At 35.0% G+C, this 19,078-nt stretch overlaps 1 protein-coding gene across 11 annotated transcripts in view; it reads right to left on the bottom strand.

Moving 5' to 3' along the window:
* Positions 1–19,078, bottom strand: part of HERC2 (E3 ubiquitin-protein ligase HERC2) — a 310,355-nt gene that overhangs the window by 164,725 nt on the left and 126,552 nt on the right. For all 11 annotated transcript variants that reach the window (XR_013030890.1, XM_076512164.1, XM_076512152.1 and 8 more), the window contains 4 exons: positions 11,674–11,858; positions 10,902–11,052; positions 1,621–1,817; positions 547–762 (listed from right to left, as the gene is read on the bottom strand). Coding sequence is in view for 10 of the 11 variants with exons in the window: in XM_076512164.1 (XP_076368279.1) it covers positions 547–762; positions 1,621–1,817; positions 10,902–11,052; positions 11,674–11,858 (749 nt within the window). In the remaining variant the exon portion in view is untranslated. The remainder of the gene's footprint in view (positions 1–546; positions 763–1,620; positions 1,818–10,901; positions 11,053–11,673; positions 11,859–19,078) is intronic.

Genomic DNA, 19,078 nt, shown 5'->3' with positions numbered 1-19,078 from the left:
TTTCACTACTTCTAAAGTTACTCTTGATAATAACATGGTACTTTTTTTTTCTTGTGATCTTGGAAACTGTTAAAAGCTGCTTCTCTCATAGTACAATACAGCTGTAAAAGACTTAATGCTATATAATTTACGTATTCAGTAATGAAATCATGTGATGATTTTATACAAGACAGAAAATTTTTAACTAGTAAAGTACTTTCCTTATACTAATGTCTGACAATTTACAACATTTTTAAAAAGAAAGCGTCTTGAATATATTTTAAAAATGGCTTACTAGAAGCATAGCTTCCTAGATTCTGCTGATACACTGAGTCTGACTGAATATCCTATTTCAAGTTACAAATAAATAGAAGAAACAAAATTGTAAAAGTCTTAAGCATCACAAATCATACTTAAATTTATTTTGTATGAATATTAATTTTATCTTTTCATGGTTTTAGCAGCCACAACAGCTTTATGCTGAACTATTTCATTTAAAAAATGTTTAGAAGTTTATATCTTTAACAATAATATACTGCTAAAATAAATTATATTTGACAAACTTACAGGATTAAGCTGATTAAGTGGATATTTGATAAGAACTTGTTTTTGATGGTTATAAACAATGATTTTCCCAGTGGGTGATATTCGTGCCACAGTACCAACACCATCATCCATATGTAGTGCTGTTCCACCAAGTCGTAAACGAGAATCAACCCCACCCAACACTGATAAAGCTGCCAGGTTAAAAATGTGACCACTGTGGAAAATATTTTCTTCAACCTGAAATTAAAAAGAAATAAAACACATAATTTATTCTTATCTCTTGCTAAAATTGAATTTTACTTCAAACAAACTTTCCCCTTTCCGCTAATGTTTATGTAACCATAAAGTGTAATTTATAAAGATTCAAATTTATTACAAAACCAAATTAAGATGATCCTAATACAGAAGTATATGTTTGACACTTGAAATTACTGTAGCACAATTATTAAGCTAATGGTAACATTACAGATATCCCATGTCCAAGTGCTGATTGCTAAAGCAATTACACTTTTTATATTAAAATGTTTTCAAAATAAATATTACCACAAAAACATGAGAACTGATCTAAAAGTACTTATGCAAGTGGTCATCAGGTCTGACCAATGAATAACCATGTTAGTACACAAGGCAAAAATAATAAAGGATAATTCTTAACACTTCTATTTATTTAACTATTTGTTGTGGTATATGTTAGTACTTCGACAAGATGCTACATAAAACAATATAGTACCTAAAACTTAAAACATAATCTCAATGCTATAAAAACAAGTTTGATCATGAGAATGGAATGAACTACGAGCATTAAGGTACTGATTCAAAATTCAAAAAGATGAAAAATTTTAATTCAAAAATAGTATCAGTAAGATAACTCGTGTAATGCATGATGTGGCTGTGACAATCTGATAAAGTATAATAAATTATATATATTTAAAATTTAAATCAGTAAACCCTGAATGCTTCAAATAAGTATGAAAACATGTACACTTTTCACTGTTTTAGTAGCTCATTAACAGCAACTATGTTAAGTACGAGTCAATAGAAACAGCATCTAATCAGTCACATACTACAAATGGTTTGTAAAAACCAATATTTTACCTGAACAATACTTTGCTGTATCTGGCCAGAAAGCTGAGTCAGCTGACTACACAGAAAGTCATTAATACAAATATTCCAAGCAGACTGTAGATGCAACTGTCGTATCAAGAATACACATTCTTCACTTACTGTGCTGCAGTGAGAAGCTGTTAAAGACACTCTTGCTCGAGCCATACGTTTCCCTTTTCTTACAATATCTGTCCAAAAACAATTTAAAAGCAAGTCCATGTTAGACAACAAAAAAAGTATAAGGAAAAAAATGTAATCACTTGTGTTAATTTTTACTTCAATACAAATTAATTTAAAAGATGTAATGTTTTCAAAATATTAGTCTTATATTTTAATATTCCCAAAGATATGTCTTTGCAAAATACAAATACTATTGTTGATAAACATATGAAAATTTTTTTTTTAAATCAAATAGTAGGGGGAAAAAAGTAGTTCCTTCCCAAGAAACACAGAAGAATGATGACAAAGTACAATAATTTCATAACCATATCAAATCTGTGACACTCCTCTACTCTAGATTTCTAGGTTTACTGTTTTAGTGAGTTTAACATTACTGACACAACTTTAACAACCCTTTAATCAGTAGCAGTCTTTGCCATTTATTTTTACATTATAATCCAAACAGCAGACTCAAACTGTTATCTTTATGCATACATGGTCAGTCCCTATTAGAGAATCAATGCACATAATTCTGAATTCAGTGTATAACTTCATCAAACATGAGAAGCCTTTTAGTAAATGTGAAAAATATCTTGTACACACACACACACACACACACACAAATCAACTAGGGCTATGTCTGAGAATTTACAAAACTTTTGCTGAGTTAATCTGAGTTAAAGGTTACTTTCATGATAGTAATAAAATTACTTTTCATTTTAGTTTTCATATTTCATCTACATAACCTTTAAAGCCTCCTAAAATTATCAAAATTTGTTTTTGGTGAAGTTTTATATTTATCTTTCTTACTGTCTTAATACTAACTGTAGCAAAAGTAGAAGAATATGAAAAATTAAAACACTTTTTTCAGAATTACCAATGATTATGACAAACAATTACAATTACTTACCCTATATAGTCTCATTCTTATAACAATGTACATCTGTTTATGTTTAATAATAATATTAATATTTTATTTCTCTTTGAATCATGGCTACTTATCTTAAAGAAAAAAAATTGCCTAGTAAAAATTATGGTTTGTCAGTTATTTAGCAGTTATTGATGCAAAGCAACAAAGTTATCTAAGCTAAGCAACTTATAAAAAAAATATTGATTATAACTCTGAAAAAGAAATAAGGTTAAAACAAAATAATGGCCAAAATTGTAACAAAAACATTAAATAGAATTAAGAGATCAATGGCCCTTAAAAATTTGAAAATGCATATAGTGGACTGTGTCACTATCAATAATGACACTGTCCATCATCATGGGTAAACCCATGGAAAAACATCTAAAATGGTGCCATCATTTCAATTCAGCATAACAGTAAAATGTGAGCCACTGTGACTTAAGTGTTCCAAAGGTCACACATTGGTGCATTAGTCCAAGATAAAAAAAAAAAAAAAGTTAAAAAATTGTGACCAATACATGGCTTTGGTAGAACAACTTCCTCCTTCCAATCCTCAGAGAAACAAGACAGCCAACTAACAACAGAAGATTTAATCTGGAAAAGCTTATCATGCTGCTCACTCCAATTCAACATATGAGACAGGCATAGCAGTGGTAGCACCAAAGCAGACAGACATAACTGTGGTGTCAGCAACTTTGTACATGTAAATATCAACACAGCTTATTATGGGTAAAAGTGGAAGATAAATTAGTTAGTCAGTTTTGAATATTGACTAGAAGAGGGTGATAACTAACATGAAACAATTATAGGGCCAGTGAAGAGCTAAGTGAGTTGGTATAAATAGTACAATTGTGTACTGCATAGCTTTTACATGATCCAGGGCAAGAAAAATGGCATAGAATTTGGCAGCAAACATAGCAACTGTAGAGGAGGTCTTGTGTAGAGCCTACAGAATCCCCTGATCTTGAATCATCTGAATAAATGGGAATGGAAGGATGGTTTGAAATATGTTCAGCAAACATAGCAACTGTAGAGGAGGTCTTGTGTAGAGCCTACAGAATCCCCTGATCTTGAATCATCTGAATAAATGGGAATGAAAGGATGGTTTGAAATATGTTCAGCAAACAGAAGATGGTACTTCTATTGATGATCAGCCTGAAAATAAAGGGACAACTGCTCTGCCTGAGACTTGATGGCCAAGAAGATTGGGGAATAAAATAGAAATGCTGAATGTACAAGAAATGCTTTCACTGAGAACATTGGCAATTCTCTGGGCATCAGAAACTTCCTGGCCATCAAAGAGCAAGATCAAAAGGTGGAGGGAGGTATACTGCCCACTGATCCTCAAAATCTTATCCTGTATGATTTTATAACTGGTGGTACAAGAGATGTTGGTTGTGAACTTAATCCCAGATGCTTTCAGACTTTGATGTCTTATCTACGAAGTATGGGCATGAGCCCATTGAAAAGCAGTGTGGTTTGAAAAGGTGAGATACCTACAAAAGGTATCTCAGGCCCATTTTTGAGCATTCCATGCCAGTTGGCAAGAAGACAGAACTCCATCACTGATGAGGATACAGTAAAAAAAATGCCAAAGAGTTAGAAATAGATTGAACAGCTGCCTGGAGAATACAGTCAGTCACTGCTGCCACTCATTCCTCTATCAATGGCATACAGAGAACAACAGGATCAAGTTCTGAGAGAGCAGTGTAAGAGAGCCAGTTGGTTTGGTCTGACTTCCACTAAGGCAAGTGGGTCAGATGGCACTGACCACAGACAATATCCCTCAAAATGATAGGAAATTTGTCACTCTCAACCCTCCAAAACAAGTGAAGAAGAGTGGATAGAGAGACCAATAGGTGCATGAAAACAGATATAAATCAGAATTGAAGAAAAAAAAGTGGTGATCTGACAAGATATGCTCCCTCCCATCAATATCAGCACCACACCGTAAAGGATTACATCCTTTAAAGTTTCCCAGGGTTACAAAGGGAGATGACAACTGTTCAATGAGAGCATCAAGGCATGATTCATCATAGGTCTCTCCAGAAAACAGGCAGAGAGATCAAACAGTGAGATACAACCCAAGAAAAGACATTGGTCATAGCTTCCAAGGGTATATTGAGTGTCAAAGACAGGGCAGGTACGTTATGGTCGGTTAGTAATGCCACCCCTCTATGCATTCATCCATCATTCTGGCACACAGAAAACTACATAAAGGTGACCATATTGAAAGATTTCAAAAATGCTTCCTTGATGAAACAAATCAATCAAAGACTCAATTATACCCACATCAGAACATAATCCTCAACAGTTCTGCTACATCAAAGTGGCCTTTTGTTTTCAACCATGCTGTTTTTGTTTAGTATAAGGAGGTCTGTCGACCTCCATGGATCCTACTCCTGGGTCAAGTGGACAGGTCAAAGATTACAGCAACTGAGGACGCGAACAAATATTTGTTCTACGTCTCAGAGCCAAAGAAGAAGATGGACCCAAGCACATGCCAGAAGCCAGAGCCAAAGGAATTGGATCCAGGGAGATACTGGAAGGAATGGTGGAAACAGAAATAGGAGTTGATGTTGACTCATCCATTCTTTTAACCATAGAAGGCAAAAGACTCTTCACGTGGTTAGAGAATGAATTTGATAGAGACACTGAAATATCTGTCTGCACTCCCACTGTAGCAGTGAAACACAGTGCAGCAGCATATGTCTGAGATGGAGTGGAGGACAGTAACCTCTGAGCCTCTGGGTGGGAAATATTGTTCACTGTTTTTAAATACTAAACCTTCTCTTTCTCCTTCATTCACTTAAGGCAAGAACAAAAGTAAGAGTGGTGGGAACCACAACAGTTAACAGAGTGAGGTTCCAGTTTGCACTCACAGGCATCATGGTCTTTGCCACAACAATAAGCCTCTGAATGACCAAACTGCTGACATTAGAAACATCAAAGAGGATTTAGAATATATGGGTGTACCTTACAGCTGAAGTATCCTACTTGGATAGTAACAAGTGGACGTGGCAATGTACACATCAAAGTAAGAACAACTGTAGGCAGACTTATTCCATTCTTACAAGTGGAGATATGGTGCACCAGAGAAATGCCTTGGCTGGAGAAACCAGCAAGAATCTCCAACTCATGAATGTTCTTTAAATCCCTCTCAGCAATAACATCTCTTCAGGAATTCAAAGTAGAATGGGGAGTAACCTCAAAGGGTATATCCCCAAATGCCTTTGATTTCAAGAGGAGTTTGTTGGGTTGTAGTTTAGATGTTTCCACCAAAATGTTTCCTGAGCACAACTTCCTAACTGACTTAGAGGAACCATTAAGCCTTTCTAACCCATTCTGAATGAAAAAGAGAGACATCTGCCCTAAGGATTTCTCATATATTGAATGAAGGATGAGAAATCGAGGCATAAAATCTGAATGTGATGGTGACTGTGTAACTGAATCTTCTATGGACGGTCGTTTTCCAATAATTTCTTTTTCAGTTTTTTTCTTTCATGGATTGGGGTATCCATATTAAAGAAACTAAATTTCAGTGCTTGTTGACCTCATCTATTTTGGATTCCTGCAAGGGGACACACTATAATGCCAAACAAAGAAACTGTAGCAATGCCAGAGTTTTGTGAGCACTATATCCAAATACCAGCATCATGTCCACAACACCCACTGACAATGCCCAATACTGGTATTTGGTTGATCCTAGCCCAATGGCACCAGCTGATTGACTCTTGGAGGGGAAGGGGGAGGCACACCCTAAGGCCACCCATTTACAGGCTAATTGTTGTAGATGTCACATTTTTCTGTAAGATCATCATCATCCCCAATCTCTGGAAAGGCAATGCTTTCTGTTGTAGGACTGAGTTGTGCCACTTTGTGAAATGGTTACACAAACTCCACTGAGAAGTACAATCAGAAATACTTCTCTTCTTGGCCCATGCCTTGGCTTGTAGCATAATCTGATTTCTTTTTACATTCAAACCAGTCTTGCAGTTTTCATCAACCCACTTCAAGAGGTTGTATATTTTCAATTCATGTCGGAAACCAATTTTTGTTCCCAAGCAGCACACTTCATTCCTTAGGGAAATTTCAAAGTCCATATCTGTGTTCACCAAATTTCCTACTCACTGCACAGCTGTTTGTCTTTAAAGGTATTTTATAACTTGTATCTTACATTTTCCTTCATATATCCAATATTTTGGAGGCATTTTGACATTCAACTGTTGAATATATCATTAAAATGATAACTAGAATGCACAATGCACTCCTTCATTTCAAAACAAAGTATTATTCTGCGAGTCTAAATAGATCAATTCTATCAACCCATTCCATGTTTGAAGTTCATTGTAGGAACAAGTTTTTCATCCATGAACAGAACATTTCATTCCTGACAGATTTTGAATTTTCCCCTATCTGTTTCCACCAATCATTATAAGTTTTTCATTTATGCCAAATTTCCTACTTTCAACACATCTGTTTCTCTTTTTGGTAAATTTTATGATTTGAATCTTGAATTTCCCTTTATATCTTGTACATTTTGTAGGTATTGACATTCGGCTGTTAAATACATTACCAAAACAACTACAGTTTACAGGGGGGGGGGAATGCACAAAGAGGATTGTTTGGTATTTCTAAATAGATCAATTCAATAAATCTTGAGACTCAACTTTCTTGGAATAATATTCAGTTATAAAAAAAAAAAACCCCACAAAACAACACTTTTATGCTGCAATATATGATACCTTTGTACATTCTAGAGAACAAGAAATATTTCAGCCACTAAATTAGAATGTCCAAAAACTAATATAATTAACTTGACTTTCTAACTAATTTTTAAATACATTAAAAACTTCATTACTTCTCAAAGAAGTATCTTCAGTCCAAACACATCAGGTTCTCATGCTGAGTATTGGCTTTCACTGCCAAGAAAAAAACAGATACTCATACATCAGTGATGTCAAGAAAACCCACTTGAAGAGAAATATATATGCAGAAAAGGCTCGTTTGGGTGTATATATATTCAAACATCTAACACCGCCCTCTACATTCCGACACTCAGTTACACAACCCCTTCCAAACATGTGGTCAGCTTCCGATCAGTTACCTCTTTCTTTCTTTGTGAACCTGACGATGACCAAAGAAGGTCGAAACGCTGTTCGCTCTTCTACGTAAAATATTTTCTCAACCCAAACGAGCCATTTCTGCATAGATACTCATACAGTTGAAATTGCTCATTCTGTAGTTAATAAGGTGTCCAATAGCAATATCAGAAAGAATTACAGACATTTCTAAGAGACAGGGGATATGGGAGAGACATGTTAATATGCATTAAATAAATATATTTATATCACAAGTAAAATAAGATACTAAAATTTTAAATTCTGGCTTGTAAGTACCAATTGCACGTGTTTCTAACTGGTTGAACAATATCTGATATCCTTATACAAGAAGGTAAAAATAAACGATATAAACAAAAAGTCATTTGGCTCTAAGGCATGATGAAGGAGAATTTATTTGAATATTTTATTTTGAAATTAAGATATTAAAACCTAGATAATAGTAAATTTAAATTATCAATAAAATTGTGATGGCAAGCTTATTGGCATATAATGATAATAGCTTAATCAGTAAAAGTTGTGACATGCACACTTTAACCCACCCATATTCATACGGTTATTCTGGACACTAAAGTTTTAAAAATCCCAATTTGCCAGTCTAACAATGTTTAACACCAAAAATAGGCATTCCTCTATAGTTTTCAGTGATTCCAGAATTATAGAAAAAAAGTGAAAAACTACTGACTACAGTTTATAAAATATATGGATTTGTTAAAAATATGCCTTTACAGAAATAATACTATATTCATAATGTATTTTTTATTTTATTTTATTTTTTATTTGATCACAATTTAATTGCAACCAAACTTATAAAATATTGAAGTAACTCTCTCATTGCTGGCTCTGTCAATCTGGTTGAGTTCATGATCCTAATATGACCTTTAGTTTCCATATTGTAACTTCTACTTTGATTTGTGTATCACAAAATTTCCCAAGCTTCCAATAAAAATTAAGATTATTTTGTGGACAAAAATTTTCTCAGTGAATATATGGATTGTTCCAAATACAAAAGGATACTTTTCTTCATGATGACAAAAAACCCACTTGAAATAAAGATACATTGATACTTTGCTTCACCAAAATTTGTGCAATTTGACTTGCATACTTTATAAAACACCTAAAGTAAACTTAAAACTTTTTTTCTCTCATTAAAACCTATTTCATCAGTTATTTTTTCTACCATAATATTAAAGGAGGTTGATCAAATTTATCAACCTCATAAACACTATAAAAAGTACAAAATAAATTACCCTTTTCTTCTTCCTAGAATAACTTCAAATTGTAACATGACTACATTTATTTATCCTAAATAGCATGCAGCTCATAACATGATACATATGTTTCTGCTTAAATTTCATTATTTTACTGCCCTCTGAAATGTGTTGAACTAATAATCCTGCCTCACAACTTTTAAATCACTTTGCAAATGTGCAGATAACATTACCCTATCACACTACATAATGCAAGAGCTACTCATGAGTATACATCATGAACATTTTGTATTATAATTTTTCTTTATATTACCAGATCTAATCTAATAAGTTTCTAATTTTTACACTTCAGTTGCTTTTACGGTAACAAATAAAACATAAGCATGAGAAATATGACACAAAGGGTATTGTTTTTTTTTTTTCCTGTCAACTGTTGAAGAAACTTAACCCAACTTTTTTTTTATACTAATGGTACTACTACAGTAAATACTTTTTATTGAATTGAATTATGCACCAAAACACATGATAATAAAAAATAAACACAAAATATCCTGTAACTACCAAAATTCTTCTGGCTTTCTAACTATTCAATAAGAGCTGATAAAAAGTCAGTGAGCTCATCAATGTATTATGCATGAGAATAAAGTATGAACTGGGAACAAAATAGACAATTTTAAGTAGAAAAAAACAATGTAATATAACACATCATTTGATATATTAAAATGTAAAACTTTCTATTGATCATAAATAACATGGTACTAAACATTAGAGAGAGCTATGGGTAACTTCTTAAGGAGAGGACATGACAGGTAGGTATGGCAAGAGGTGTCTGATTTTCTATTTCATGACTCTTTCATGACTGAAGGCTATAAAAAGTATGCTTTACTTGAGTTATAACTATAACTTAATGAGTAATTTATGTTAAATTAAGTATTTCTTGGAGGAGTGATAAATAAATTAAAGAGAAATAAATACCTCATGAGCAAATGTCACAATTCTCATATTAGGATAAATTGAAGATTTCACTGTTCCTCTTATAATGTACCCAAAGTGGACAACATAATTTGGCAACAGAACAAGAACCTTCAGATCCACAGTATGGCATGCTAACTACTTTTACATACCTAGCCTCACACTTACTGACTCAAAGGTTAAAGAATACAAGTTGTCTTGCAGCTGTTGCTAAAGTAGTGCTAAGTGTAAGCACATCTACTAGATATTCCAAGTCTGTTAGGACTTAAAAATGAGAATCTCATATAGCATTTATGAAAATTCTTAAGTTTAATTTAATACTGTTTTGTCAGAAAACATTATTAATTTGATATTTATTCTCATCCAGAAAAAAAAAGTAAATTGTTTACTGGCTCCAAACAATGAAAAACAGAGAATGTACTGTAGAATCTCATTTATCTGAATCCCATTCATCCACAGACTCCTTCTCATAATGAGTTTCATCCGTATTGTACTGCCAATGTAGAACTTATGCACATATGATAAATGCCAACAACAAAAGACGCATACTCCATTCAGGGAAATTACTTAATACCTCATGAAATAAATCCAAATTTGGCAATATAATTACAGAAAAAAACTGTTAAAGAAAAAAATATGCTTTTCTTTCTCCTCTCTCTTCACAGTTAAAACATTTAAGTTAAGATAATGTTTTTCAGTATTTTATTAACGTATTTTAATTAGACACACAGACACTTCATTTGACTTCAACTTTCACATATATGAAGACCCTCATATCCAAACTCAGTAATAAATGTAACTCCACTAACATATGGTGAAAAGTTAACGACACACAAATATTGCTACAGTAAACCCTGTGGAATGAATCAAATGAATGAAAATAGCCCTTTTACAACCTACCTACAGACTGAAGAGCAGGATCTGAAGCACAAGACACTAGAGTCTGACCCAACAACGTAAACAACTGTGTTACAATTGTGTGTCTTTCTGCTGAGTAATTATCCTGAATCCAAGATGGTAAAATTGTTTGCAGTAGCCTCAAGGCTTGAATCTTGACAAGAAAAAGGGTAGTATAAATTAAAAGCTTTATCTCAGAAGTTTCAATTTTTTACACAGTAATAAAACATTTAAGTATAGAATTCAATAGTAAATCAAAGAAGTTATATTAATGCCAAGCAACAAAAGCTTGAAAACTAAATAATAAGAAAAAACACACCTAATTTCAGATATTTTGTTTATTTTCAACGGTATTAAATAATACTTTGTAAAAAGGTAATGGTACAGGAGCAACAGAGAAAAACAGTAGAAACCGACAGAAATAAAAATTAAAATACACATACACACAAACTTTATGAAATTCAGACTATCTTCTGACCATTAAAATCTGTAATGATGCAACCTTTTAAATGTACAACTTTTATCTTACTTAAGGAAACTAGATTATGCACTTTTAGTTATTAATTCTAAAATATTCTGAAAAATAACTTCCTATAGTTTAGATTACTCAGTATACAGAAGCCTAGTGTTTTTATTATACCAGCTGTACATTACTTAAGCCAATAACTACTATCTTTTTTGTAATGCACTTTAAACAGTAGTTTAATGTTGCCACTTTAAAATATCCATTTTTTAATAAACAATATAAAACAACAGAAAGATCACAGGAACCAACCTGAGTAGATAGACTAACAGTCTGTTGAGCACCAGAAACAATCTTAAATAAAAGTGAAATCCAAGCAGGATTACTCAAAGCATGGCATATTCTAGTGCTAACAGCTATACCATGAATAAACCCCATTGTTGCCCATTCATGATGTTGCTCCTCTCCTAGCCAGGAAACTTCCAAGCCTGGTGTTACTAGAAAGGTTAGAAAAACACAAAATATCTTAGAGAAATCTGTAACAATGCCTGAACTTCATCTTATTAAATGATATTAACATCCCACAATAATAAAATGGTCAACAGTTATAGAAAACAAAAAAAAACTACTTAATATAAAGAAAAATAAATCGCATAAGAAATTATAATAAATGTTGATGCAAGTTAGGTTTTCATGTCCAACCAATCATATTAAAATAGCTACTATTTTCATGTTATCTTCAGTGTTTGGCATCAAGTTACAAAGTATACAATTAAATTTAAAAAAATACAAAAACACCTTTCTCTGTAGAGTTTATTCTGATGTTAAGCTTGTATGGTATAAAAGCCAATGTACTAACAAACAGGAATTGAGAACAGCCAGTACAGTTAAATGAGCCAGAAAACAAACTTTACTCAATATATGTGTGATGTCACTCCTGACAGTAGCTATGCCCACCTATTATACAAAGGCTTGAGATTAAAAGCTACATTGAAATACATCTTTGTAATCAATAGAAAGAGCCAATCTTAGTCTACAATCTCTTAACAGTTATTTTAAAACTGACATACAGTAGTTTTTATTATAAAGTGTGTTAAACCACTCAAGCATTTTCCCATTTATACATATTAGTTTGATAGACTATTAAATTATGTTAGGGTTTTACTTTTATATTTTAGCTAATTATGTATTACTTGTGTTTCCAAATTTACATTTGAAATGTTAAACTGTTTCTACATACAACCTAAACTTTGCCTTGGTTTGCCAAGAGCTTGCACATCTCCCCCAAAATAATATTCACTCAAGGACACTAGCTGATATGTACTGAAATTAATGAACTGTAAAGGACAGGAAAAAAACACACAAAAAAACAAAAACAAATTATATGTCAAAAGTTAAAGATCTGAAATTATAAATATCACCAAGAGATATTTTAAGATTATTTAGTGAAGAGATACAGAGATATGTACATACTTTTATTTCTTAATTTGAAATATTTCATTATAGTGTACACTGATTATAATAGCTAAAGTTAGTAATATTATAAATAAAATATAAATATTTACCTTAAAAAAACACTTGACGTTCATTTAAGAGATTTTAAAAGTTATGCAAATGAAATTGAAATTGCAAGATGATAAAAAAGTATTTTTACGTTTAATCACCTTGTACTTCCACTATTCAGAGTATGAATGCAAATAAATACAACAAACAGTTGTTAATTTTTGAAAGAAATAGTAAAAAATGACAAAATTAAGTACTTCATTTTTCTGAAATTACGTATCTTTCAATATATTCCTCTAAAGATTCAAACAATTTTATCTACTAGTTTTATTTTCAGAATGAAAGCTGATGAAAGTTACATACCATGATTACAAATTATAAGTAGGTTACCATGGAAGGTACAAGAATATAAATGATTTACAAACTGAAGCCAAATATCATTGTTTTCAGTTTGGGTAATGAAGTGTTATTAAAAGCTTTAGGTTGTAATGTTTGACATTATAAGCTTGAATTCAGATTTTCATATCAAATTTTATAACTTGAACTGTGTAAAACATTAGTTCCATGTTATTCAGTCACAGTTGTGTTTTCTAACTCTTGAGGTCATGTATGCTTATACTCTGTGAATCCAAGTTGCAAATCCTTTCTATCTCATTTATCAATTAAATATTATACAAGCATAAAAAAAGTTTTGTCAAATTAAAATCTATAGTTGAAGAGTTTTTTTCATAACCATTGCATAAAACTTAAGCATTTTTTGTGAAATACTGATAACTTTTTGGTAGATTTTTTCTCCACTGCCTATACTTATAATGGGCCAAAAATGAACAGTAAGTTTTACAAATATAAAATATAAATGTGTATTTTTTTTACATTTCAAAATACAATATTGTTTTCAACATTAAAAGGCTGTTTTTTAATATTGTACTTTACTTTCATTTGTAATTAAATTTAATTCTGCTTTTAATCAATTTTTTTTGTCTTCAATAAGAAAATACAATGTGATAAAGAAAATTTTTCTCACAGCTCACTCAATAGCATCACAAAATTAATTTTAACTAAGTTTGATTCTTATTATTTTATTAATGCATTATACAACTGAACCAGAATATAAAAACAAACAAATCTATTTGAGTATAATTATAACAGTGCAGTATTCTATTTACTGTAACAAAGTAAGCTGGTTGATTGGTTGATTTAGTGTTTTATGGCATAAAGCAGCTAGGCTATCTGCACCAAACGACTGGTAAAAAGGTAAAAATAAGTTAAATGTAGTAAAATACATAAAAGTAAATGAAGGTAAAACAAAACAGCATTGAAAAACAGAAAAAGCATAAAACCAATGTTGACACCTATTCTGCAATGTTAAGAGAGAAAGCTGAGTAAGAGAAGATGTAAAGGACTTTCTGTAGTATAATGGTAATGATCATAACACACCAGGAAGACTAACAGGCAAGTACAAGAACCACCGTCAGTCTACTGAAGTTGGCCTTTCCAGTCCTGGTTCTGGGTTATGTGTCATAACAGCCATTATCAAAAGGTAAACTAATAAAACTTTTAAAAGACATGCAGCAAAATTGTAATAACAACTCACCAGGACGACTAACGGGTAGTTCAAACAGCAGCGTTAGTCACCTGAAGTTGGCCTATCCAGTCCTGATGTCAAGTTATTTAATGTTATGGCCATTTTCCAATTTCAAATTGAACTAGAGAGATTGAGACTCTTAAAAGGGAACCACAATTGAAAAGGTATAATGAATAAATATCAAACACTTAAATGGCATTAAAAAGATTAATGGCCATTAACAAACTAAAAACTTTATCAAGGTGGACAGTGTCACCATCACCAATAACACTGTATAATGTTACGGACAAACCTTGAAACAGAACATGTTTAAAAAAGTGCCGTCGTTGAGAGTCGTAACGATGGCAAGAAAGTGAAATGTGGCTTACAGTGATTTGGGTGTTACACAAACTACACATTGGTGCAACAGTTCTAGATAAAAGAAAACGATGAGTTAAAAAACTGTGACCAATGCGCAATCTAGTTAGAACAATTTCCTCCTTCCTATCCTAATAGAAGCTAGACGGCCAAAGTACAATTTTGGGTTTGATTTGAAAAAGTTTGTTGTTGCGTTGCTCACTCCAAGTGGACTGCCAGCTGGCACGGAGCCAAGCCTTGAAGACAACACCATAGTCCATGTACGGAATAGGCATAGGAGTGATGGTGCTGAAGCAGACATATTTAGCTGCCATGTCTGCAAGCTCCTTCCCACGAATACCAACATGGCCTGGTATCCAGAAAAACTGGATTGAAGTAGCTGCTAATCAGAAATAGGCCAGTCGGTTTCGATTATCAGCGAGAATAGGATATGAGCTAACGTGTAGCTATTCCAAGGCAAGTATACAACTAAACGAATCAGTATAAATAGTGCCGTTGGAGTACTGCTCAGGGGCAATATGATCCAGGGCAAGAGATATGGCATACAGTTCAGCAGTGAACACAGAAGCTGTAGAAGGGATTCTGCGCGCAACTACTGACCCATTGCAAACCATAGCAGAGCCCACTGAATTACCTGATTTGGAACCATCTGTATAAATGGGAACTGAATGATTGTTTGAAAGATATTCATTGAATAAAAGATGGTACTTCCAATCTGGAGTATCTGCCTTTTTTAGGTGACTGAAAGAAAGGTCACATTTGGGGGCTGTAATAAGCCATGGTGGGATGGGCCAACCTGTGGAATCTGCAATGTTATCCAAGGACAGACCCAATTCATCCAATTGCCTCGAGGCTAAGGCCAAACGGAGCAATGACAGATCGCCTGTTCTGAAAAGTACTGCCCACCGAGGAAGGAAAACACATTTCCAGGTGGGATGCTTTGGTAAGGAATGAAGTTTCGAAGTATATTGTAAAGATAGTTGCAAACAGCGAAGGTGTAGAGAAGGTTCATGAGGTTCAATGTATATGCTTTGAACTGGAGAGGAACAGAAAGCCCCAGTGCAGAGTCGAAGTCCTTGGTGATGAAAGGGGTCCAGCATCTTTAAGGCCGAGGGTCTGGCAGACCCATAGACCATTGATCCATAGTCGAGTTTTGATCAGTTTGTAGTTGCCTTATATCTCACAGAAAATATTAAAAGAGCTTTAACAACGTTCGACCTTCTTCGGTCATCGAATAAGAGCACGATACACCTTTAACATTAAACAGTGATCTGCCCCCCAACTGGTAGAAGAGAGGACATGGAGGATGTTCAGTGCTCTTGTGCATTTGACCCGAAGCTGCTTTAAGTGTGGTATAAAGGTCAGTTTACGATCAAAGATAAGCCCCAAGAACTTGGTCTCTGGGACCACTGGCAGCAAAACTTCACCGATATGAAGTTCAGGATCAGGGTGAATACCCTGTTGACGGCAAAAGTGCATGCATACGGTTTTAGAGAGAGAAAATTAAAGCCGTTGCCAGCCAGAGTCCACTTCTGTACAAATACTAAATAAAGAAACAATTGAGGGCAGTTTGTAGTTGCCGCTCAATATATCTCATGTTTGACGACTGACATGAGATGTGAAAGTCGTCGACATACAGCCCCTGACATGAGATGTGAAAGTCAAGAACAGTGAGAGGGAGTTGTTCAGTGATGGCATTTATCTTTATACTGAAGAGTGTAACACTCAATACACGGCCTTGAGGGACTCCAAATTCCTGTACAAAAGAACAGGAAAGTGTCGAACCCACACGAACTTGGAATCTCCTGTCCATTAAAAATTTTTTTAATAAACATGGGTAGATGGCCACGTAATTCATATGTATGGAGGTCTCGCAAAATGCCATACCTCCATGTTGTGTCGTAAGCCTTTTCTATGTCAAAGAATATTGATACAAGATGTTGGCGGTTCAGAAAGGCTTCTCTGAGAGATGTTTCAAGACGAATTAGGTGGTCTGTGGTGCAGTGCTGTCGACGGAACCTACACTGGGTGGGCGAGAGGAGGTTGTTTGATTCAAGGAACCAAACAAGACGAGAATTAACCATCCTTTCTAATGTCTTACAGAGACAGCTCGTCAAAGCAATTGGACGGTAGTTTGAAGGAATCTTGGGATCTTTCCTTGGCTTAGAGAAAGATAAAATAATAGCGTGGCGCCAGGCATCAGGAAAAATATTCTCCTGCCAGATCCAGTTGAAAACAATCAGAAGGACATCAAGAGAAGCAGGAGATAGATGGTGCAGCATGTCATAATGAATATCATCAGGTCCAACAGACGTACTGGCAGACCGATGAAGGGCCATTTTTAGTTCCACCAGGGTAAAGGGACAATTATAGTCAAAGAAACAGTCAGTTCGAAAGGAAAGAGGTGATCGCTCTGCCCGAGTCTTGATGGCCAGGAAGGTGGAGGAACAAGCAGATGTGCTAGATACCCGGCAAAAGCTTTCACCTAGAGTGTTAGCGATGTTCCGAACATCAGTCACCTCCTGACCATCAGAGAGTAAGATCGAGAGGGGGACAGAATTGTAGTGCCCATTAACCTTTCGAATCCTGTCCCATATGATCTTGGAACTGGTGGTAGAAGATATGCTGGTTGTGAACTTAAACCAAGATTCCTTCTGGCTTTGACGTCTTACCCACCTAGCATGTGCACGGGCCCGTTGGAAAGCAACCCGGTTTGAAAGTGTGGAATATCTACGAAAAGTATCCCAGGCCCGCTTTTGAGCCTTTCGTGCTAAGTGGCAAGCAGGATTCCACCATGGATGAGGATATTGTGGAAAATGTGTCGAGGTTTTAGGAATACACTGAGCAGCTGCATGTGTAATACAGTCAGTTACCGCTGCTACACAGTCATCTATCGATGGCTGATTTACGATGGCAGGATCAAGTTCTGCGAGAGCAGTGAAAGTGGACCAGTCTGCCTGATCCAGCTTCCACCGGGGCACGCGGGTAGGGTGGCATCGACCATGGCCAGTCTCTCTCAAAAGGACAGGAAAATGATCACTGCCTAGTGGATTACTGTCAACCCTCCATGAAAAATGGGAGAATAATCAAGGGGAGCAAACTGAGAGATCAAAAGCAGTAAAGGACTGACTAGGTGCATGAAAGTAAGTGGAAGAACCAGTATTGAAAAGAGAAAGATTGTGATCAGAGAGCATCCGCTCTACTGATCGGCCCCTCCCATCAATAATAGCACTTCCCCAGAGGGGATGATGTCCATTAAAATCCCCCTAGGATTAGAAATGGAGATTGCAACTGTTCAACGAGAGCATCAAGATCTGATTGATCTTGTGTCTCTCCAGGGGACAGGTACAGAGAACAAACAGTGATGGTACGACCCAAGGAAACACGGATGGCTACAGCCTCCAAGGGTGTGTTGAGTGACAAAGACAGGGTGGGTACGTGTTGATCATCCAACAGTGCCACCCCTCCATGTACTCGACCATCACACAACCTGTCATTTCTGTACAGAGAAAACTGCCGAATGGAGACAGTATCAGCAGTTTTGAGAAATATTTCTTGTAAAGAAAGACAAACAGGATGGAAGGAAGCAATCAGCGTTTTGATATCATCCAGATTAGAACGTAACCCTTGACAGTTCCATTGTATCAAGGTGGCCATTTTTAAGAACGGGTAGGTGAAGTGGCTGGAGAACCCTTCGGTTTACGACCACGTCTTTTTTCTTTAGTCTTTAGTCGGAGGAGGTCTATCAACCTCCATGGATCCTGCTCTTGGTCGGGTGGGCAGGTTTTCGTTATTGGAAGGGGAATCCAGTGACTGAGGACGCGAACGAATAATTGTTTTGTCTGTTGTGGTGGGAGAAAAAGATGTATCAGAAGAAATGCCTGTATTTGAAACTGAAGGACGTGGATCTTGAGGTTTGTTGGAAGGTATGGGAGGAACAGAGATGGGTGTGGAAGTCGATTCATCAACCTTTTTAACCACGGAGGTCAAAAGGCTTTTCATTTGTTTTGAAAACGATTCTCTTGGAGGCACAGAGAAATGTGTCTGCACTCCCACTGTAGTTGTGGAATGAAGTGCAGCAGCATATGTCCAAGATGGAGTTGTGGACAGCAATTTCCGAGCCTCAGGATAACTAATGTTATGTGTCGTTTTCAAACGCTGCACCTCTTTTTCCTCCAACCATTTTGGGCAAGGATGAAAGTAAGAGGAGTGAGAACCATTGCAGTTTAAGCAATGTGGGTTCATGTCACAGTCATAGGCATCGTGGTCCTT

This window comes from Tachypleus tridentatus, chromosome 1 (assembly GCF_004210375.1).
Source record: "Tachypleus tridentatus isolate NWPU-2018 chromosome 1, ASM421037v1, whole genome shotgun sequence".
Taxonomy (NCBI): domain Eukaryota; kingdom Metazoa; phylum Arthropoda; class Merostomata; order Xiphosura; family Limulidae; genus Tachypleus; species Tachypleus tridentatus.
This window is presented reverse-complemented; position numbering and strand designations above follow the sequence as displayed.